This window comes from Anas platyrhynchos, chromosome 2 (assembly GCF_047663525.1).
Source record: "Anas platyrhynchos isolate ZD024472 breed Pekin duck chromosome 2, IASCAAS_PekinDuck_T2T, whole genome shotgun sequence".
Lineage (NCBI taxonomy): Eukaryota > Metazoa > Chordata > Aves > Anseriformes > Anatidae > Anas > Anas platyrhynchos.
In genome coordinates this window covers 16,445,238-16,468,625 of record NC_092588.1, presented here as the reverse complement: position 1 = coordinate 16,468,625, position 23,388 = coordinate 16,445,238, and the positions used below count along the sequence as shown (strand labels likewise).

General features: G+C 35.8%; 1 protein-coding gene across 4 annotated transcripts in view; it reads right to left on the bottom strand.

The window, feature by feature from the left end:
* Positions 1 to 23,388, bottom strand: part of CSMD3 (CUB and Sushi multiple domains 3) — a 641,367-nt gene that overhangs the window by 529,825 nt on the left and 88,154 nt on the right. For all 4 annotated transcript variants that reach the window (XM_005009295.6, XM_038175100.2, XM_038175101.2 and 1 more), the window contains exon 2: positions 23,005 to 23,227. In XM_005009295.6, the coding sequence (XP_005009352.3) occupies positions 23,005 to 23,227 (223 nt within the window). The remainder of the gene's footprint in view (positions 1 to 23,004; positions 23,228 to 23,388) is intronic.

The window sequence follows — 23,388 nt, the reverse complement described above, 5'->3', positions numbered from 1 at the left end:
TTAATAATCTTTGGAGAATATTATTATAAGAAACCATAGTACATGAAAAAACAAAGTTGCAAAAACAGTGGTCTACTCCCATTAAAATAATACAGTATTCCTGACAATTGTATTGTTTGAAGTTATGTCCAGTAACTTCATAAATATTATTTATGTGGACACTGCCATTTAGTGCTTACCAAATAATAACTTAGGAAGGTACTGATAGGACTTGCTCTTTTTGGACTATATGCTGATGAATTAACTATTAGCTGGTGAAGTTGCATCTGCATGTTAGTATATTCACATACACTTCTATTCCTTTGGAAAGTAGCAGATGATTAAAATTAATATCTGACTTGCCTGATGTTGCAACCATTCAACTTCAAATTTGTGTTTTTATGTGCCAAACTCTTAACATTTTCCCACTAGTTCTGATTAGTGGGGGGAGGGAGGCAATTGAAACAACAGCATAGATATCCTCCATTGAAGAGGTTGCTTATTTGCATTTTGAAAGATATTGCTCTTCTTACCCACAGTTTCCTTCTGCATTTATTGTGGTCAGATAAAATTTGCATCTGGTTGATTGAAATAAAAGGCACATTTTCATTTTTCTCTGCTAATACTCAATAAATATTTGTTTCTGGTTACCCCTGAGTTGTACATGCTATGGAATTTTCTTATTTTGCATACTGAGATATCACAGAGAATATATGATTACTTAATAAAGTATGAATTTTAAAATGTTGGTGTATTCAATTTAATATTCGGATTTTGACTGCCAAATTAAAATTAATTATTTCCCCACTAACATATGTCTGGTTGTTCTCTTTCAAGACAATGCAAAATGTAGCATCTGTTTCACCCTGTTTTGTGGCATTTTTTTCTTCAGTATTTCTCCCATAATTCCTCATAAATATGATCTCTGAACAGTAAACTGGATAAACTTAATAGCAGAAAGTTGCAAAAGCAACTAAAAACTAAATAGTTAAAAACTAGATTGTTAAAGAGCAGTAGCAGTTAATCATAAGAGGTAGCCAATGAAAAAAACTAGGACAGTCAAGGGAATATGCATTTAAAAATTAAAGTATGCATTACACTACTAAGATCTTTGAAGATATCTATGGCATTAAATACATTATTTAAACATCAGTGGTGATTTTATGTTTATGAAGAAGATAAATTAAATTACTTAAAAGAAATAGTTATCTACAACTATCATTTACATATATCCTTGTTTTTACATAAGAGCATGCAACATCTAAGTAGCCCAGAAGGTATTACCTCAGTGTTTCTCTTTCTTCCCTAAAACTGAATTGTCTATATCACATACAAAATGTTGTACGGGTCTTTCAGTCTCTCAATATTGGATTTCTATATCGAATTCCACAGCCTAGTGCTTGAGATTGAAATGTAATCTTTTTAGCATCTTTTATCTTCTCAGTGTCCACTGTAAACTAGAATGAACCCTACAAGTGAAAGAAGTAGATTTGTTCCAAGCTCGCTTTGGCTTTCCCATGCCTCTTAACAAAATTACATTAATCTTACAAAATAGAAAGGTTGTCCTACCAAAACAAAACAAAAACAACAACAAAAATTGACTGTATATCTCCAAATATTAATTGCACATTACAGGAAAACAGGATAATTCAGGTTGGAATGGACCTCAGGAAGTTTCTGTTTTAACCTGTAGCTCAAAGAAGGGTCAGCTCTGAGATCAGAGCAAGTTGTTCAGGTCTTTGTTCAGCTGAATATTGAAAATCTACAGGGATGAAGATGGCCCACCCTCTATGGGAAGTTTGATCCAATTCTTAACAGCCCATATCCTGATATACAGTGTCATATTCAAGTTCTTCAGTCGCCTAGTAGCATTTTTTTCACCTGATCTAACATATCTAAGTGATCTCAAATACCAGAATTGAGTTCCTTGTACTTCTAACATCCTTATTGTCACAATGTACACCAAAGTACGAAAGTACTCTTCTCCCCAGTGAAGGAACACATCCCAAGAAAAAGAAATCAGGATTTAGAATTGTAAAAGCCCAAATTTCTGTCATTTTTTCTTACAGTCTTTGATCCGAAGAAAATACTGTAGCTAGTGGGTGGAGGCTAGAGAGGAAGAAAACAAAGCTCAGGGGAAAATACTAAGGAAATATAGATTGCCAAAGAGAAACACAATGTCTAACATGTCAACCTACAAAAGTTTGATGTTGGAAAATAAATTGAAGTACAGAGCTACTAGGACAAATTAGTGCGTTTTATTGTTTACCATAACTTAAGTAAAAATTAACTGATTAACATGTAAAACAGCTGTAAGTCTTTGTTAGTACATAATGCTAGTTATTTCTTGTACAGACCTTACAGGAATATTTCTGTATTTGCAAAAAGACATCTTACTTCTCTTACTTTCTAATAGATGCTTGGGGTAGGTTTTTCAAGTGTATTTATTTATTTATTTATATTTTTTATTTAGATAAAAGCAAAAATTAAGTTTCACACTAAAAAAAATGAAAATGAAAAAAGAAAATAATGAAAACATCTTAAAATCAAACCAGAACATTTCTGAGTGTAAGAAACTACTGCTTTTTTTAGACATAAGAAATTAAATATCTAAATGTCTGAGACTCCTATCTATAAAATCAAGTCAACAACGTTTTCATGATGACATATTTATGATTGCTCTAGTAACTGTTAGAGCAAAACTAGTTTCCCTTTACATGTTCAGTGTTGTGGTCTTTTCTCACACCCATTTTCAATGGATCTATTCATGCATCCATGCCTTTCTGGATTTTGAGCACAACAAACCATGTCAAAACAGCAGGTTCAGAAAACATCACAGACTAAAATGTCAAGGAGTGATAGTACTTAGTCCAAGAGAGGATCAGATATACTAAAAAGGAACTGTGAGTAATGGATCATACAATTGATTATGATAGCAATTAAGTCACTGCTCACACATATTAATACATTTTGGACAGAGAAATAATGACTTAAACTTCAGGATTTTATTGTTTTTGTAGATATGCTCCATTTTTTCCATCATTATATTGTAATGTAAAATAATCTAGAACAACTAAACATTGTAATATTGTAAAAATAACTATAATCATAATATTGAATTATATCCCTTTCTAATCCTTCATTCTCTAAACATTTTCCACCATTTAACCACTATTTATTTCCTATAGTACTCAAATAATCAAATATTATATTATTTCCTAGTGTTCTGCTATACTTTTAGAAAATAACTATTTTAATTTAAAGAAAATCTATTCATCAATTCACAATAATAGATTTCTATTAAATTTAAGAGTGGCAAATTAGAACTGATAAGAGGTTCTTATGATAAGAAATTATATGTTGAACTAGTTATTTTATTAATCCAAAAGTTTAAAAAGAATCCATAAGCTGATTGGACACGTAGCTAGTAAGTAAATTCAGAGTTTTGCAGTATATCACTGAAAGAATTGCCAGTTTTAGAAAGGATACAAAAATATCACAGTTCATAGTTAACTAGCCTCAATTAGTGAGGCTAGTTAATTTATTTATTTATTAGTGTAACTAATTTGAGGCTTTGTAATTTGTGTATTTTATGTGGGCTTTAGGTACAGGTGGCAAGCCTTGGGTAACAGGTGAGGCTCTGTGAGAACAGGCCAGGGCTTCCTTGTGTTAGATACTGTCAGTTCCAGCCATTTCCAGTGGCCCAACTGCAAGACAAAGCTGAACCCAGCAGCCAAGGAAGTGGTGCCTCTGGGAAAGCAGATTTCATTAGGGCAATATGCTGCCTGGGGAAGAAAGTGAGAAATAGCCCTGCAGACACCAATGTAAGAGAAGGAGGGGAAGGAGGTGCTCCATGCACTGGAGCAGTGATTATCCTCCAGCCTGTGAAGCACGGTGGAACAAATATCCACACCGTGGCCAATCGAAGACCCACACTGGAGTAAGGGTAAATATGAGGAGAAGGAGAAGTAGAGAGAAGCTGTTATGGACTATCCCCATCTCTCCTGCACGACTCAGAAGAGATAGGAATGGAGGAGTGAAGTTGAGCCTAGGAAGAAGGGGGAAGAAAGAGTGTTAGTTTTTGTCTTTGTTTCTTACCATCCAACTCCATGTTAATTAGCAATAAAATAATTTTCCCCAAATTGAGTCTGTTATGTCTGTGATAGTAATTGGTAAGTGTTTTCCCTGTCTTTATCTCAACACAAGTTTTTTCATCTCATTTTCTCATTCTGTCCTGTTGATGAGGGAGACACAAAACAGCCGGGGGGGGAGCATCTGACAGCCAGCCAAAGTCAATGCACCACAACTTTTGTCATTCATGCATGCCAGTTCAGAAAAAAAAAAAAAAGAAATCTCAAAAACTTAATAGAAAGCAAAAGCACTACTACTCAGTTGTAGACAACTTAGTCTGAATCTGCTCAGTCTTTAAGATTTTGGCTATGAATGCACTCACATTTGCACATTGAGAACTTATTAAATGTGTTGAATTTTAGCTGCTACTATTGCAAGTTTAACCTGTGGCATTCTTAGAAAATTTAACTAATGTTGGGTCTTCCTATTTGATTTCTCAGGAAGCAAATATTTAGCCATAAAGTTAGAAAGAAAGTTAAGAATTGAAAAATTGTTTTTAAAAAATAATTTCAATTCAGATATGAATAGGAGTAACTCCTACACCTTTGTATGTCTACTCAGTTTAAAATAAGTAAAATTTGTCTTAATAATCTATAGAACAAAGCAAACAAGATTGAGCAGAAGAGTGACAGGGTTCAAGTCCTACTCTCACTATAATTTGTTAATAAAAAATTCTTGTATTCAGAAAAAGATTATCAAAACAGCATATGATTTATTAACTAATTTATTTGTTCAAGTGATACTTTTTCCCTGTCAAAATGCAGAGAACTGTTCATTATTTAAAATAATGATCATAGGCCAAAGCTGAATATTTTTAATTGAACAGCTGCTTTTAACTAAAGAATAAATTGCTCATCAGTTTCTGGTGTGATCATTTTCTTTACAAAGAATGTTTCTAAAAGCAGTCACTATCCATTATCAGTCTGAAATTTTTATTAAACAACTCTCCGCTCATTTTTAGTATCATCAGTGAAGCAGACATTAAATATAATTACCTTTCCTAAGACAGTCAATGGAGCTTAATACATCAAAAATATCAAGAAAAAAAAAAAATGGAGTAAGAAGAACCATATATCTCACTACCATACAAAAACATTCTTTAAAAATCTCTAGGGTCTGGATTTGGCTGCTTCTTGGATAGAAAAATAGATCAGAGTAAAACATATCAAACCACTTACTTTAAGGACCTAAAAATGTTTTTGAGTTCTTTAAATGTAACAATATTTAAAAAAAAAAAAAAAGCAAAAAAAAAAGCAGTATATATTTTTACTCTCTAACATCTAAACCACTATGATAATAGAGTTTACTTTTCTCTTCTTAAAATTGGGTTAGGATGAATAGCATAGCTTTTGGAGCTTTCTAAGCACCAGAGCAGAAGACTCCTCCTTCCAGCTTTCCCGCAGCTCTACCACTGATTTCACAAGGCTTTACAGAGTCCTCTGTGAATTGGTTCATCTAACCACCCTGTTGAAGAACTAATCCATTAAAAACAAAAACAAGCCTATACAGTTCACAAAGGGTGATATCTACAGGGTGATGAACCTGATGAGGACCAAAGCCAATGGAAGTGACGGGAAGAATCAAACATAACCAAGGTCAGAGCCAGTGTTGTTTCTTTAAGTGACAACAATCTTTTTGATGATCTTAACTATCTTCTGTAACTTTACCTTAATGTGTGAAAATAGCACGATATGGAAAGGAGAGATGCCATATTTTGCTTATCAACACTGTAAGTGCCAGGAACTTCCAGAGCAGCTTCAACTTATATTAAATATTCTACCAAGTTTTGGAATTCATCCATGAGCAAAATGACGTTATCATTGTACATGTCATTTCTGTTCTGGTACATAGATAAAGTTGTAGTGGCAGGGCATGTGAAGGAGGAAAAGCTATCTGCTATTATATCTATTATTTTATATTTATATGTAAATATATAAATATATTTTATAAATCTCTTTCTTAGAATATAAAGTCATTGTTGAGTAATAGCAAAAAAATAGAATAAATCCTATCAGTTCATCATCTATTTTAGCTGGAAAACATACTTCAGAGCTTGCACTGCAGTAGTTAAAAATATATATATATATATAATAATCCATGGATTTTATTTCATTCCATTTTCTTCCAGAAATCTTGTACTCCAAATCAAAAGCTACCTACTTTTCTCAGTCTCCTGTTCACTTTAAAGGAGAAAATATAGCCTGAGTATAAAGCAAAGAGTAAGACAGAAGCTCAGGAGATGTTAGAGAAAAATCGTCCTCCTCCAACACCAGATATTGCTATCCTTTTACAGAAAGGCATATGGTACTTTAAGGCAGAACCTGAATCCACTGCAGTGGAGAATGAAGTATGTGTAAAGATTTCATTTTAGACTTCTGCAGTGAGAAATTAATCTTTCTATTTCCCATATCCATTCTAAAATGCCCTTGAGGTGGGGTTAGAGGAACAGCAAAACTTTTTGGTTGCTTGAGAGGAAGTGATCATAACACAGAAAATAACAGAAAAATGCAGGGTAACAGAGACAGCCACATCCAAAACAAAGTAGAGGAGAAAGCCAAGATAAAATGGAAAATATTTTTAATTGCAGATCTAAAATTGTAAGGGAAACAGATTTGGGGGAAAAAAAAAAAAAAGCTGTGATATTGAACACATTATTTACCGCATCATGTCATAAGTGGAATAACATAAAAATAAATAAATAAATAAATAAATAAACACACAGATAAGTAAGGGGCTGTAGATTAATGTTTATATTACATGAGCACATAGAATATAAATGAGTCATTTTCAGTCCCATAACAGTTAGGTATATAATTCCATATTGATTATTATATCCAAAAAGTCACAGCAAATTTTACACATTTGTGCTTGACAGAAGTTTCAATCAAGAAGGTAAAAAGCATATCTAAGAAAATCCATGCTGAGTTTAAAATTGAAAATAAGGTCCCTCTTCAGAGGGAAAAAAATCTAATAAAAAAATCAGACTAGGGAAATGTAGATTTTCATATTTATTTAAAACTTTTTCTTTACCCCCTGAAAATCAATGCATGTGAACGATTTGATCTTCTGTCCTCACAAATAAAAGGTATAAGTTTCTCTAGGAAAAACAAAAAAACATAATCTCAGCATAGTTAATTTTCATATTTTTCAAAACAAAATAATTAAGTGTAATTTTCAAATTAATAGACTGCTGTCTTCAAAGAACTCCTATGATAAGAAATGAACAGAAAGAAATGGTAATGATCAAAAGAACTGCTGTTTACAAAGGACAGTGAAACATTTTAATCTGTTATAAAATAACAGAAAGGTATCAGGTACCCAGTTCTAACCTGCACTTTTGAAAATCTTCCCTTAATATGAGCATTTTTCCAAAATTAATGTATTAATTATAATTAATTATAATTAATCTGTACAATCAATTTAAAATGGCTGCATCATTACCATCAAAACTTTTTATACACTTTCTATAAAAACTATTATACTATTAAACTATTATTTATATTATACTTTTAATCAAAACTTATATATATATATCAGAGATCCTTAGTGCTCACTCAATTTGATTCAGAATCCAACATAATCACTGGGTATCTTCCCCCTGATTTCCCTGGGCTTTGAATCACACCTTTAGTTCCTTTACATCCCTGCTCTGAACTTTGCCATTTAAATAAAGTGATCTGCATTTTCTGAGTAATTGAAAACCAAGCTTTTATCTTGATATACATAAAAGACCACTGAAAAACATCACCTGCCTGAAACAAATTAGTTAGCATATAAAGTACAGAGCTTTTCAACTATATATATATTCTTAATAGGTAATAAACATAGTTAGTCATTCCAAAAGTCATGAGGCCAAAATGCAGCTTACCCTTGACAACAATAAATGCACTAGAATATTATTCTCAATTTTATATATAGCCTGAGAATGTAGTCTATTACATGTCATTCTGCTATGCATGAAAGCATAGTGTTGTACTATTGTTCAAAAATTTTAACATAATGCTTCTCTAATTTTCTTAAATATTAAAGAATAACTAGAACTGTTATTTCAGCAATAACTGAGTAATTAGTTTTACAGTTTTAAGAACACACTCTTTGAATATCTGTACTGCTCCACTGTTAGAGACAGCCATTTCAAAATAAAATACTGCTTTTCTATACAAAGTAACACTTCTACTAAACATTGCTAAGAAAACTTTATCAGGAAAAGGTCTTTTTGATTATATTCTGATAATCCAGAATTTTAGCACAAAGATAAATTCAATCCCATTCTTGGATTGTCACGACCATTTAAAGGAAGAAAAATTAAGATATTCTGTTACATTTGCTGTAAAGAAGTAAGAAGATACAACTACTGTTTGTCTCTTTATATACTATTAGACAATAGCTATGCTTGTATAAATGCAAATAGTTCTGCCAGGTCTGCACCCAGTATGTACTTTAAATGTGGGATAGGATTAAATAAAAATAAATATATAAAACAGATTTGAGTCCACTTAGCTATTAATATATTTTGCTGTTTTCAAACATTAGGCTGGGCTGTGTTGTCTTAATTCCACTTTATGAGTGATTTTTGACATTTTGACATTTAATATAAATTAATCTTTGTAAACAGTATCAGATGGTAGAGTAAACAAGACTTTTAAAGGAAATGATCATTACTGCAGACAGGATACTGCACCAAAAAAAAAAAAAAAAAAAAAAGATGTGTTAGCTACTTAGCTACTTATATTTCATGCCAACATAAGCTGTCACAGTTGTAACTTTTTGCTACTCATAATAATAATCAAACAAACTGATCTCCACAGGAACTTTCTAATGTTTTCATTGACTATCTATTGTCTGAGTATATGACTGTGTAATAAAAGTTCTGTGTATAGCTTTTCCAAACCACTGAGATAACTATTGCAAAGCCTGTAATGCAAATATTATTATCAGAACACCTCATATTTGACAAGGTACAGAGTAAATATGTTTTTTAGAGCACTGCAGGTTAGTCCAGTTCCATATCTGTCTTAGAATTTTACCTTTGAATTAAATACTAGGAATAGCCTTTAAATACCAGTTGGATAAAAGTACTTTGTTTAAGCAAACATACTTTTTATCATTAAAAGAAAGAAAAAACAAACAAACAAACATAATTGATCATAAATCAAGTTGCGTTTGTGTTTTCAGGTTTATTATTTTAATATACAATGATCTCGCTGTCCTTATCTCTACCCTTGATCCTTTTCCATCCTATTTTCTTCTTTTCCTTTGAGGAGGAGGAGTATGAGAGTGGCAAATATGGACTTCAGCTGCCCAGCAGGGTAAAAACACCACACAGTCTCATCTCCAATTTCATTTTTTCAAAGGCTTGTTGTTGCTTAGTGCCCCATTTGAAATTTTTCTTCTTCCAGGTCACTCAATAAAGAGGTGTTACAGTCAGACTAATTTGGAATATGCCTTCTCCAAGAACCCACAACACCTAAGAAAGCCTGTGTTTCCTTTTTGCTAGTTGGTGGAGACATGGTTATTTTGTTGATCGCATCCATTGTGTTTTGATGATGTCCATCTTACCTTTTTATTCCTAAAATGGATCTCCTGGGCAGGCCCTTTGACCCTACTTTGTTTTATGGCAAAACCAGCTTTCAGAAGGATTTGGACGATTTTCTTACCTTTCTCAAAAACTTCTGCTGTGTTGTCCCACGCAATGATGTAATCAATGTATTGCAGATGTTCAGGAGTTTCCCCCTGTTCTAGTGCAGACTGGATCAGTCTGTAACAAATGGCAGTGACATGTTGTCATCCCAGGAGCAGTCAATTACAGGTGTACTGGCTGTCCCTGCAAGTGGAAGCAAACTGTGGCCTGCAGTCTGCTGCCAAAGGGATTGAGAAAAATGCATTACAGATATCAATTGTGGCATACTGTTTGGCTGCCTTTGTCTCTAGTTCCTAGTGAAGTTCTAGCATGTCTGGCATGGCAGCACTCAGGCGGTGTGACTTCATTCACACCATGATAGTCCACTGTTAGCCTCTACTCTCCATTACACTTTCACACTGGCCATACGGGACTATTAAAGGGTGAGTGAGGCTTGGCAATAACTCCTTGACTCTCCAGTTGAAGAATCAGCTTATGGATGGGAATCAGGGAGTCTTAGCTGGTGCAGTATTGCTGCTGCTGCACTACTGTAGTAGAGATCATCACCTACTATTCTTCAATGCTCAGCAATCCCACAATAGAAGGGTCCTCTGAAAGGTGGGGCAAGGTAGGCAGCTGCTTAATTTCCTCTGTCTCCAAGGCAGCTGTACCAGAAGTACAACAGTACCCTTTGTGTCCTTGAGGTAGTCTATGCCAAGGATGCGTGGAGCCTCCAGGCCAGTTACAATGGGGTCCTTTTGCCATTCATTCCCAGTCAGGATCATGTCAGCCTCCAATACAGTTAGCTGTTGGGATCCTCTTGTCACTTCAGGATTTTGTCCCTCTATAGACTGATGGCATTAGGATACACTGTGTAACAGCGTCCACTAGAGCCATATACTCCTGAGTGTCTGATGTACCAAGACATTGAATCCACACAGTCCCATAAACAGTTATCCCTTTCCTGCACCTGGCTGGAGGTAGGGCCCCTTTAGTTCTGGTCATTATATTCATTACTCTCTTCTTGCAAATGCAAGTCAGAAGTCCCTTTATTAAAGTCAGAAGTAAGATCAACCCTTTTACTCTGTCTGGGGAACTGCCCGCTCAAAACTGGAGCTGCAATTTTCCTGGTAGAACACACTTTTTTGATTGTTTTTCCTTGCAACTCATGTACCCATGTTTCTATGACTGAGGTAGATTTTCCATCCCACTTCCTCATTTCCTCTCCATGCTCTCACATGTGAAATCACAGGGTGGCACATGGTCTGTATACACTATATCCGGTCTCTTGAGAAGAGGAATGCTTATTTCTAATAGCTGAGATAGTGGACTGTAGAGATGCAGAGTAGGATGTATCCTCTGAATTGATGGAACTACCAGGACAGATTCTTCACAGCCAGATGCAGGCCTGTAGGAAGGAAGAGAGACTTTCTTCATATTTTTGGAGTTGGCCAGAATTCATCCACTGTTTGTCCCTCTCCATCTTTACAGGTCATTACTGTCAATGACTTAACATAAGTAATTGATGGTGTGTTCCATAAAAACTTCCACCACATGGGTTATGTGCACTTGACTTTATCTGAATATTTGGTAATTGTCCATTGTCCAGATCATCATAAATCACCTCCAGGCTATTTTCCTCAGGTACTGGTACCTCTCTCTATGGTGGTCCACTTGCCTGAGTGACATACAACATCTTCCTCAAAGGGATGCCTTTCACACAGAACTGCATGGAATCATCTAGGTTGGAAGACCGCCAAGATCACTGAGTCCAACCTCTGACCTGACACTAAACAGTCCTCTAATAAAACATATCTCTAAGCTCTACATCTAAATGTGTTTTGAAGACCTCCAGGGATGGTCACTCAACCACTTCCCTGGGCAGCCCATTCCAACGCCTAACAACCCTTTCAGTAAAAGGTTCTCCCTAACAACCAACCTAAACCTCTCCTGGTGCAACTTTAGCCCATTCCCCTGTATCCTATCACCAGACATGTAGGAGAATAGACCAACCCCCACCCTGCTACAGCTTCCTTTAAGGCATCTATAGAGAGTTACAAGGTCACGTGAGCCTCCTCTTCTCCAGGAGGAACAATTCCAGCTCCCTCAGCTGCTCTTCGTAAGACTTGTTCTCCAGACAGATCACCAGCTTCATTGCCCTTCTCTGGACCTGCTCAAGCACCGCGATGTCCTTTCTGTAGTGAGGGGCCCAAAACTGAACACAGTACTCAAGGGGTGGCCTCACCAGAGCCAAGTAAGGAGAGCCAATCATTTCCCTAGTCCTGCTGGCCACACTGTTTCTTGTACAAGCCAAGATGCTGTTGGCCTTGTCCACCTGAGCACACTGCTGCCTTCTTACCCTCAAGCAGATCAACACATGCACCTAACTTGGTGTCGTCTGCAGACTTACTGAGTGTGCTCTCATTAACCTCATCCAGATCACTGATAAAGATGTTAAAGAGAACTGGACCTAGTACTGAGTCCTGGGGGACTCCACTAGTGACCGGCCTCCAGCTGGGTTTAACTTTATTTATCACAACTCTTTGAGCCTGGCTATCCAGCCAGTTTTTAACTTAAAATTCCTTCATACTTAACAGGAGTAACCTCTTGAGGCTGAGGGCTTGTGGCCCTTTTCCTATCACTTTGGCAATGCTCCCTTCCCTGGAGAGGGATCCCAGCTGCTTGGCTTCTTTGCTCTCTAGTTCCATTCTACTGGCCCCCATTATCCCAGAATTGGAACTGCCAGGTGACAATGTGCTTGCCTGGATAATGGATGAAATCTTTTTGCATATCTCACAGGTCACCCAGGGATAGGAATCAGGTGGTTACTGCCTCATTTATGAGTTCTCCCTTTTTCTTTTCTGTTCTTGTGATGGTCCTGCTTTGAGTAGTCTTCTTTTATCAAATTCTTCCTCATTCCCCTTCTTTGTAGGAGTTTCTTCCCTTATTAAATGAGCTGATTTTCACACCCATTGTTTCTTCTCATGTATGAGGGTGATCAGAAATGACTGATATTGGTATGGGTTGTTTCTCTGGTTCAGCTGCAATGCCTGTTGCAAGGCTGCAGTAGCCTCAGAGCAGCTGTAGAGCCTGTTGCAGGGGTTGGAGTGGCCTCAGTACCTGTTGTTTTGCTGTCAGATCCAGAGACATTCTTTTCCCCTTTGGGGTGCTGAATAATGTTGAATAGCATTCAGTAAGCATGGGCCAGGCCCCAGCACATTGCAGTGATTGTTGTCTCTCTGCAATTGCCAGGATGACAACATTTTTTTCCCCATTTTTTTTTTCAGGATTCTGAACTTTTTCAGGGGTGAAATTCCAAAACACTGGAGGTGTTGACTGTCTTAGGTACCTGTTCATACTATCCCCTGCACCCTGCTACTCATAACTATCCAGCCTTAGGGCAGGATCTCTCATCGGTATTCTTAAAGAGTTTTTTAACCTTAAAACCTGAAGCACATTCAGGAGATTTGGCAATAGGAACATGCTGGTTAGAACATCCCAAGCATATCCAAAATTCCCAACACGTGTTGTAATTAACCTTGAGAAGAAGTAGGAGGTGAAACAGAAAGAGTATGTGAAGGAGTTAGGGAAAGTGGGCCCCATTGACTGGTTGAAAAAGATCGGAGAAAAAGAGAGTGTAATTATTAATAGCTTTGGAAAGATGGTTCCCAAAGAGCAAAGATGATGACAATGCTGAGTACAAATACCTGATTAGTTTCATGACCTGCAATTTTATTATGTCTTAAGCCAGTATTACATGATACAGCAAAAGGGTAACCTTAATTCAGCCCCCAGGGGTGATCAACATTACAGGGAGCAGAGAGCAAGTAAGGTACAACATAAAATGACTGCAGGAACAAACAAACATACACACACAGAAATCAACATTGAAACCAGCAGCTTTAAACTAATATAGTGTTTATAACAAATGTTATTTTAACTTGTTGTGGTCAGATCCATCACTATCTCAACATTTTGTGTCCCAAGCTGAGTGCCAAAAGTATTGTTGTGGTTTAACTCAGCAGGCAGCTAAGCACCACACAGCTGTTTGCTTACCTCCCCCTTCCCCACAGTGGAATAGGGGAGAGTATCAGAAAAAAAAGGTAAAATTTATGGGTTGAGATAAAAACAATAGAATAGGAACAGGAAGGGAAAATAATAACAGTAAAAATAATAATAGTAACAATAATAGAGGAGAATTATACAAAGCAAGTAATGAACAATGCAATTGCTCACCACCCACCAACCAATGCCCATCCTATCCCTATAGCACCAGCAGCCCCTCCCCCAGGCCAACTCTCTCCAATGTTATTGTTCAGCATGATGTGATATGGTATGGAATATTGCTTTGGCCAGTTTGGGGCAATTGACCTGGTCTTGCTGCCTCACAGGCAAGGCAGTGGGAGAAATTGAAAAGTCCTTGACTTAGTGCAAGCACTGTTCAGCAACAACTAAAACAGTGTGGTTGAGCAACCTGATCTAGTAAGAGGTGTCCCTGCCCAAGGCATGAGAGTTGGAATTGTATGATAATTAAGATCTCTTCCTACCCAAATCATTTTATGAATCACAGAATCACAGAATTGTCTCCGTTGGAAGAGATCTCAAGATCATCGAGTCCAACCTCTGACCTAACACTAACAAGTCCTCCACTAAACCATATCACTAAGTTCAACATCTAAACATCTTTTAAAGACCTCCAGGGATGGAGGTCAACCACTTCCCTGGCAGCCCATTCCAACGCCTAACAACCCTTTCAGTAAGGAAATTTTTCTTTACTGAAGTTGGTTTTAGTTGGTTCTTCCTAATAACCAACCTAAACCTCCCCTGGTGAAACGTTAGCCCATTCCCCCTCGTTCTGTCACCAGGCACATGGGAGTTTATGATTATATTGGCCTTATTCTGTTCCAAAATCTGAAACACAACACTATCCCAGCTACTAGGAAGAAAAATAACTCTATTCCAGCTGAAACCAGGACACTAGTATACTGTTGATATTAAACTGTACTTAAGTAAAATAAAATATAACAATTTATATTTACATGAATAATTTGTATGATAAAATGTTCATTTCAAACTGTGTAACATAATCCATGCATATAGTGTATAATGTAATCTAATTTGTAGTAGCTGCTTTTCAGTAATAAGCTATCAGTTTCACTACTAAAGACAAATATTAGAGAGACAGAGGAATGTTCTCCAGTTTAAGCCTTCTCCAAACATTACTTAATTCAAATTAGTGTACATATAGTGTATACGTATAGTGTACACACACACATGCACGCATTTGCACACCAATTCATATGTGTTTTTTTTTGTTTGTTTGTTTGTTTGTTTTTGTTTGTTTGTTTGTTTGTTTGTTTTGGCTTTCTGCAGGAATATCAGTTAAAATAGAATGAACATGACTTTCTTCAAAAATAGAGATAGACTGTTCATATAGGAACTAAGCATTCAGAGACCGGAGTAATAATTTATAATAACATATATGTATATTACGTAGCTGGTCTAGGTACATTCTGGATCAATTATCAACTTTTTGATGTATGAGATATTGATAATTTCAACTACAGAAATATAAGCTGAATTTTCTCCATGTAAGCAAGTCAAATAGTAATACACCACTGCAATACAATGACTTTTTCCTATACACTATAGCTTTCTGGGACAAGATGGTTATTGTGAACTACACTTCTTTCTGCTTACATAGCTGGAAACAGGTGGAAAACTAATGATCACAGATTGGTATGCTGTGGCATAATGTCATAAATTAAGTGGTCTCAACAATAATCAACTTTGCTTCCTAGACTTTTTCATGTCCAATAAAACAATTAGCAAAGCAAAACAAAATGAATAATATTTAGCAAAGGTAGTTTTTCAAGATGATCACATTCATCTCCTGTTATTTGAATTCTTTATTTGTAAAACACCGGTTATCAGCCTTTCCAAAAATGTTAATAGATCTCAGAGGCTATAAAAGAGGTTTTTCTTCCATTACACAAAAGGTTAAATAAGCAAGGTAGTGCAATATCCATCAGCTATTTCAAAGTATTCAAACTGCTCATGGAGCAGATTATCTTGAGTGTCATCACACGGCACTTGCAGGGCAACCAGGCGATCAGGCCCAGTCAGCATGGGTTTATGAAAGGCAGGTCCTACTTGATGAACCTGATCTCTTTCTGTGATAAAGTGACATGTTGGGTGGATGAGGGAAAGGCTGTGGATGTGGTCTACCTTGACTTCAGTAAGGCCTTTGACACCATTCCCCACATTTTCCTCAAGAAACTGGCTGCTCATTGCTTGGACTGGCATATGCTTTGTTGGGTTAAAAACTGGCTAAATAGCTGGGCCCAGAGAATTGTGGTGAATGGAGTCAAATCCAGCTGGAGGCCAGTCACTAGTGGCATTCCCCAGGGCTCGGTGCTGGGGCCGGTCCTCTTTAATATCTTCATCGATGATCTGGATGAAGGGACTGAGTGCACCCTTAGTAAGTTTGCAGATGACACCAAGTTAGGTGTGTGTGTTGATCTGCTCGAGGGTAGGAAGGCTCTGCAGGAGATAGATAGGCTGGACAGATTGGCTGAGACCAACTGTATGAAGTTCAACAAGGCCAAGTGCCTGGTCCTGCACCTTGGCCACAACAACCCCATGTAGTGCTACAGACGGGGAGATGAGTGGTTGGAAAGCTGCCTGGCAGAGAAGGACCTGGGAGTACTGGTTGATAGTCGGCTGAATATGAGCCAGCAGTGTGCTCAGGTGGCCAAGAAGGCCAACAGCATTCTGGCTTGTATAAGAAACAGTGTGACCAGCAGGGCTAGGGAAGTGATTGTCCCCTCTGGTGAGGCTGCACTTTGAGTCCTGTGTTCAGTTTTGGGCCCCTCGCTACAAGAAGGACATTGAGGTGCTCGACTGAGTCCAGAGAAGGGCGATGAAGCTGGTGAGGGGTCTGGAGAACAAGTCCTACAAGGAGTGGCTGAGGGAGCTGGAATTGTTCCTCCTGGGGAAGAGGAGGCTCAGGGGCAACCTTGTTGCTCTCTATAGGTATATTAAAGGAGGCTGTAGCGAGGTGTGGATTGGTTTATTCTCCCATGTGCCTGGTGACGGGATGAGGGGAAATGGGCTAAAGTTGCACCAGGTGAGGTTTAGGTTGGATATTAGGAAAAATTTCTTTACTGAAAGGGTTGTTAGGTGTTGGAATGGGCTGCCCAGGGAAGTGGTTGAGTGACCATCCCTGGAGGTCTTCAAAACACATTTAGATGTAGAGCTTAGAGATATGTTTTATTAGAGGACTGTTTAGTGTTAGGTCAGAGGTTGGACTCGATGATCTTGAGATCTCTTCCAACTTAGATGATTCTGTGTGATTCTGTGTGTGTGTGTGAAACTGACCATACCAGTTACTTCAGAGAAAGATATCCCTTTCAAGTTCAGCAGTGGAGAAGTTTCTTCCTAAGTTCAGTTTGGAATAAAATTAACTACATCTTAAATAATGGCTACAAAATTTTATTTTCATTTTCATTTGATCTTTACCATTTAACCTTGGACATCCGTCTAGCTAAGTGAATATCTAATCAATTTTTTCCAAACTTGTTAAAATTTTGGCCTCTTTGTAGTAATGTAAGCAGAAGTTCAAGAGGCCATATTTGCCTTTTCTGAACAAGCACTTTCTTATATCAGTTTTAATTACTTTTTTTTGCCTTTCACTTTCAATGAGTATCTGGAAATTTAACATCATACCAAAATATGTCCAATAATACAACTTATTTGGTGTGAGCTGAGATTTTCTTAGCTTTGTGTTTATAATCACAATGCCAAACATTTTATTGCTTCAATGCATTTTCTTCATGAAGCAGTCCTTTCAGATTGCAAGACAAATCTCCATTTAAATGTCTTGCCTGCTCAACACCCATATCTCAGAGCTAAAATCCCAAATGTCTATTTATCATTACATTCTGCTACATTTGTTTCAATTATCTTTTTTCTCTTATCTGCAAGCCTTATTGTGTTCATTGCCGTATGTTCAGACAGTTTCTAAGAATATACATATTTTTGGTTTACACTTTTGCTTTATTTATTTTTTGTTCACATAGTGTAATTTTTCTTACTTAGATTCAATCACCTTATCTATCTCAGCATTTTCCTCATTGCTTGCTGTTTCATGGTGCCTTTGTTCCCTGTTTTTAATTGCTATTATTCCCTCCCTCAGTCTACACTGGTCTTTGATCTTTTTTCCTTATTTCCTTACCTCCTCATTGATCTTTGATTGGAACTTACACTGTTTTATTTTCTCTTTCTTTGTAAAAGGAGACTGTCATCCTATTTGATTTTGTTCATTGGTCACTAAATTCCAAAGTGAAATTCTTTTCTTCCTTTGTTGTTTTCTCTTTCCATGCAAATAGTGGAGAAAGTTAGAGAATAGTGGCTCAGCCGAAAGAAAAATCAATGACTCAGTTATCAGTGGTTTGAAGGTGTTTCCAAAATGCTGAATCCTTAATTTAATCCTAATCAACTCATGGTTTCTGCTCTGGTTAATAATTTGGACATAAAGAGAACAGTGATGAGAGAAAAAAAAAAGTGCCTGTATTTAGAGCATAATAAAAATAAGTTGAGTGGAAAAACAACAAAGAGCTGTGGTTGCCTCTGATGGAAGGAAATCTTTATGAGAGATGCCTCTGATAAAGGAAGCTTTTTGAGATTCAGTAAATGTCCACTGTCTCCCTGTCAATAGCTATTATTTTACATCAACAGCCCCAAATGCTTAAACAGAAAAAGGAAAAAAAGTGAAAAAGGAAGCTTTGCACATTTTCAGTAGTCAAGATTATTTGGGAATAAACCCTGAATAATTTCAAATATTCTACTCTGACATATGTCTTAAAGGCTTAATAACTGAATAACCAAAGAGATTTTGTTTCTGACAGATTTAATCTAGAACCTCATTATTGTGGTTTTACCCAGCTGGGCAGCTGAGCTCCACCACAACCGCTCTCTCACTTGCCCTCCTCAAAGGGAAAGGGGAAGAAAATACAATGGAAAGGGATCAAGGATTGAGATAAGGACAGGGAGATCACTTGACTTACTACTTACAAGCTAGAGCAGTGAGAAACAAAGGAAACAAATTAAAAACACATTTCCAATAAAAACACCAATTCCAATATAATTGTAGCAGGTATGCTACATTTTTTCTCTGCTTAAAATAGATCTGAATTTGTTTCATTGAATTCAATGCAATGTTAATTTCATTATGAATATTTAAAAATTAAATCAATTAACTGGTTACGTACTGGTAATTTTGGGAAATACATTTACCTGGAACTGTGAACAAAGTTTGGGTAGATAATCGCAAATTGTTGTTCAATTATTTGAAACTATTTCCAATATCACACTACAAATTGGGGTAACTAATTAGATCAATAAATTATATTAATTATATTTTAAGGAAAACAAAAACAAAACAACACACACACACACACACACAAAAAAAAAAAAAAAAAAAAAGGACATTTCCTGATAGTACATTAGATGTTATGCTCTGGAATTTCTTAAAAACTAAACATACAAAAATTTTATAGGTTGTAACGTAAAACAGTTACTAAGAAACGTCAGAACTGAGGTTGACATTCTCTCAGTCACCTACAAATACATTGTATCACTGCCACTAATTGCATGTTTTAAAATTACTTGCTGTTTACATATGAGTATTCAAGGACTGATATGAAGAGTGCTCAATGAAAAAATCATACCGTTAATCCCATACTTTATACAATATCTAAATGTTTCTGTGAAGGTAATTATTTAATAGCTTTGTCCCAGATTTTTGTATATGGTATCAGAATCTCGAGGAACCCAACAGACCCTCCTTGCCATGACCAGCCTCAGTTGGGATTCACACTCACTTTTGCACAAGGGTCCTGAGACTGTTACAGCTCACCCCGGGCTGTCCAGACAATGCCTCAGTGAGGCAGGTTCTTAGGGAGGTGCTCCTACCTAGCTCTGTCCCTGTTCCTGCCTCATGTATGAGTTTTTTACTCCCAGATGAGATTGTTGGAGGGACCCTAGACCTGGTTCATCACTTGTAATGTCAGGGACTGTTACTCCTGTGACTAGTTCCCAGGACCCTGTTACCAGTTCCCAGGTCTGCACTTGCAGGATTGAGCCCTGCTGAGAGCACAGCCTGTATGTGGTCAACCTTGACACCCAGCTTTTACCCTTCAAGGAGCAATCCTGTTTCTGGTAATCCTTGATATATGGCACTAGCTACTACAGTGAATTATTTACAAGTTTTACTAAAATTTGTTTTCATAATACGCAAGGGGTATCATTAGATGACTCCATCTGGCTTTTTCAAAACTGGTGGTTTATGTGATGTTTTATCAGTTCAAAACATAATTTCCATTTATTTAACTTAAAAGTGAAATTTCTTATCATAAGTGCTTGTTTCTCAAGCTGAGCACCCAAAATTTTTTTAAAAATGTTATTGATATGCATCTTCAAAAAACTTGTTTGAAAGCATCTAGTAACATACAAAAACTTTTTGAAAGGCAGAACATTTATAAAAATGGAACAGGACTTCTACCTGAAAATACAACACTTTCACTCAGAATAGAAGTCAGAACTATTAGCTAATTTCCAAAAGAAGATGCATTCAAAGTGGCAATTTTAAATCAATCACATAAAAACAAACCCTGCCTTTTTTTTTTTTTTTTTTTTTCTTTTTTAACTAAATGTATCAACATGAAAGATACAGTACACAGAAGTGTCACAAAGATGCACAGGGAAGACAAGAATAAAAATAGTGACATGCTACAAGTAGAATAACAGGAATGAAATTTGCTGAAAGCTTATTTCAAATACAAGAAGTAAGAATATTTTTTTCTGCTAATAGATTTTTTTTTTTTTGTGGATGCTACAGAAATATGATTTATAGAAATATATATATATTTGTCTTCACAGCTTTATTCTAGATTTTCTGTATTTATAGTTTGAGGTATCTAGCACATTAAATATGTTTGATCAAGCATATACAATAAAATAATACATGAAAGTATAATATTGACTGTACACTTTCTTTAATGGCCTTATCTGATATGGTTCTCTTCCATTAGTGGATGGTTTAGCTGTCATTAAGTGCCATCTAAACTACATAACGCTGTTAAGCAATTTCTGAAGACAGTCAATAACTGCAAAATTCAACAAGATTCAATTTTGAGGAGAAAAATTAAAGGATATACAAAGCTGGATGAGGATGGAGTCAGAGGTCATGAGTTTCACAAACATCCCAGCTGGGAAATTTCTTTATGTCATAGAGAAACCATTTTCAATGAACAAAATGTAGTAGAAACCAATGTCTGAGATCATTTTTTAGCTGTCTTGTTATGTACTTTGCAAATAGATGTGTATAATCCCCTGAGAATATTTTAGTCTTTAAGGTGATGGTGAATTGATTAAATTTTTATGAATGTCACTAGGTAATAAAACAAAATCGACTGTCATGTCAAGAAACTTTCCACAAGAATCTGTATACCAGTAAAACTCTACTTAAGTAAATAACTTTTGCAAAAAGAAAAGTTCATGAAACATTACCTTACTACTTCCTACAGTAATCTGAGAAAATAAACATCACCATGAAAGATCTAATAGAGCTTACATAATTTCACTATTACTTTCTTAAATTAAAACCCAATACTCCAGTCTCACACAAATGTATACTTTTTTTTTTTCCCTGCACCCACACAAAGGCAAAATCTCGCAAGTCTTGTGAAAAAATCTATTTCAAGACTTGTATGGAAACTTAATTGCATTTTCCTTTTTAAGTGCTGATTTATTCAACTGACTTCTACAGAATTCTTATCTATTTCCCTGTCATACTGTAGTGGCATTCTAAGTACACAATACCAAAACTTTGAGCATGCCAGACTTCCTTGACTTTGCTTTCAATATATCAAAATATAAAAAAATAAAAAAATAAAAGCATCCTAAAACTTCAGATTTGAAGGCTAAGTTTAATGTAAAAGGAATCCTGAATACATATATAAATATATGGAGATAGATATTTATATATATATGTTTGTACAGATAGGTGTACATAGAAGTATGCAAATATGCAGCCACACAAATACCTTCTTTGTGGTTTGAACAAGTTATACAAATTACAAGGTATTACTTTCCTCTTCCTCACATCCTTCTAGCTTTCTTCACCTGTTTTCTCTGATGTTCATTAAGACTATAACTGAGTAAGAACTGTAATTCGTAATATTCATTATTAATTATTCTATTGCAATTGTACAGAATGTTGTTCATGTGTTCCCTGAGATTACAGTTTACAGTATATTCACCAGTGGAAGTCTTGACTGACAATGAGGGTCTTACTTTTTGGACTCCTACATGAAATCAAATATCCATGTAAACTATTTTTTGAGGAGTGGGCATTAAGGAGGAAAACAACATGTACTTCTGTCTTCTTCTTGTGGAAGACAACTCTCAAAGTTATGGGTACCCTCTTTCCTGCAGCTGGTATTAGAATTGCACACAAACACTCATGAAACAGGAAGTACAAAGAGAAATATAGAAATACGAAGAAAACAACCTTCATTACAAATACGTTTCCCCATATCTGCTAGGTGTTATTCATTTGACAAACAGAATTTGCAACCTACACAGACATGAGTCAAAGAATTTTACAGTTCTAATTCTCCTCTAGTAATTTGTTACATCATCATTGTAGTGTACAGGTGCTGGACTGTTAGTCACTGTTAGACTGTGACCCATCAAGCTCTTGATTTTTCAAATATTCTTTTCACTGTTGAGATCCCCTCATCTTAGAAGTTTCTTATAAACAATAACAAATATATATTTTCTACTTTAAAAGACATTTTGTTTTTCAAATCCCTCTTGAAAGCCTCCTATTGAAAAAAATACAAAAGTTCTACAGCTCAGGGCGGTCATGCGCCTTGAGACACACCATTTCATCATCACTTTATGTTCATTCATACATGTATGTTTCTTAATTCATTGCATTATTGAGACAAGAGATTTTATGAGGGCTAATGTTTTTAACACTTATTTTAAATGTAATTAAAACACATAATATACACTTAAAATCATTTTTAATGTAATTAAAACACATAATATACACTTAAAATCATTTTTAATTGATTAAAGAAAAGTTGTACCTTAAAATATAAATAGCAAATAATTAGTAATATAAAGGCATTAGTTTTAACTATTTTCTCAGATATTTTTAACATACGAATAGATGTTACATTTTAATAATGTTTATTATTTACCTTGTCCTAAAGTTTGCAGGATGAGGATGCCCATCATATAATGACAAATAATCGTATTCTTCTTCAAGAGCAAAAGACTGAAAGACAATCTGTATCCTGTTTCTTTCTTCTGCTATTATAACCCATGTACAATTTGCACCATTTGGATATCCATATGGGAAGCCAGGGCTTTCTATAGTTCCATTCAGTCCTTTTAAAGTTCCACCGCAGGTATAAATAAATCCTAAAACAAACAAGCAAGGAAACAGAAGTTAGCAAAATGGGTTTTGTTTTGTTTTAATATCAAGCTTCAACAAAATGCCATTTCAATTCACAATTTCACTTTTATCAAAATACTTCTCACCAAGCTCTGGCTTAAGAAAGGTAAAGTCCATGATTTAATAT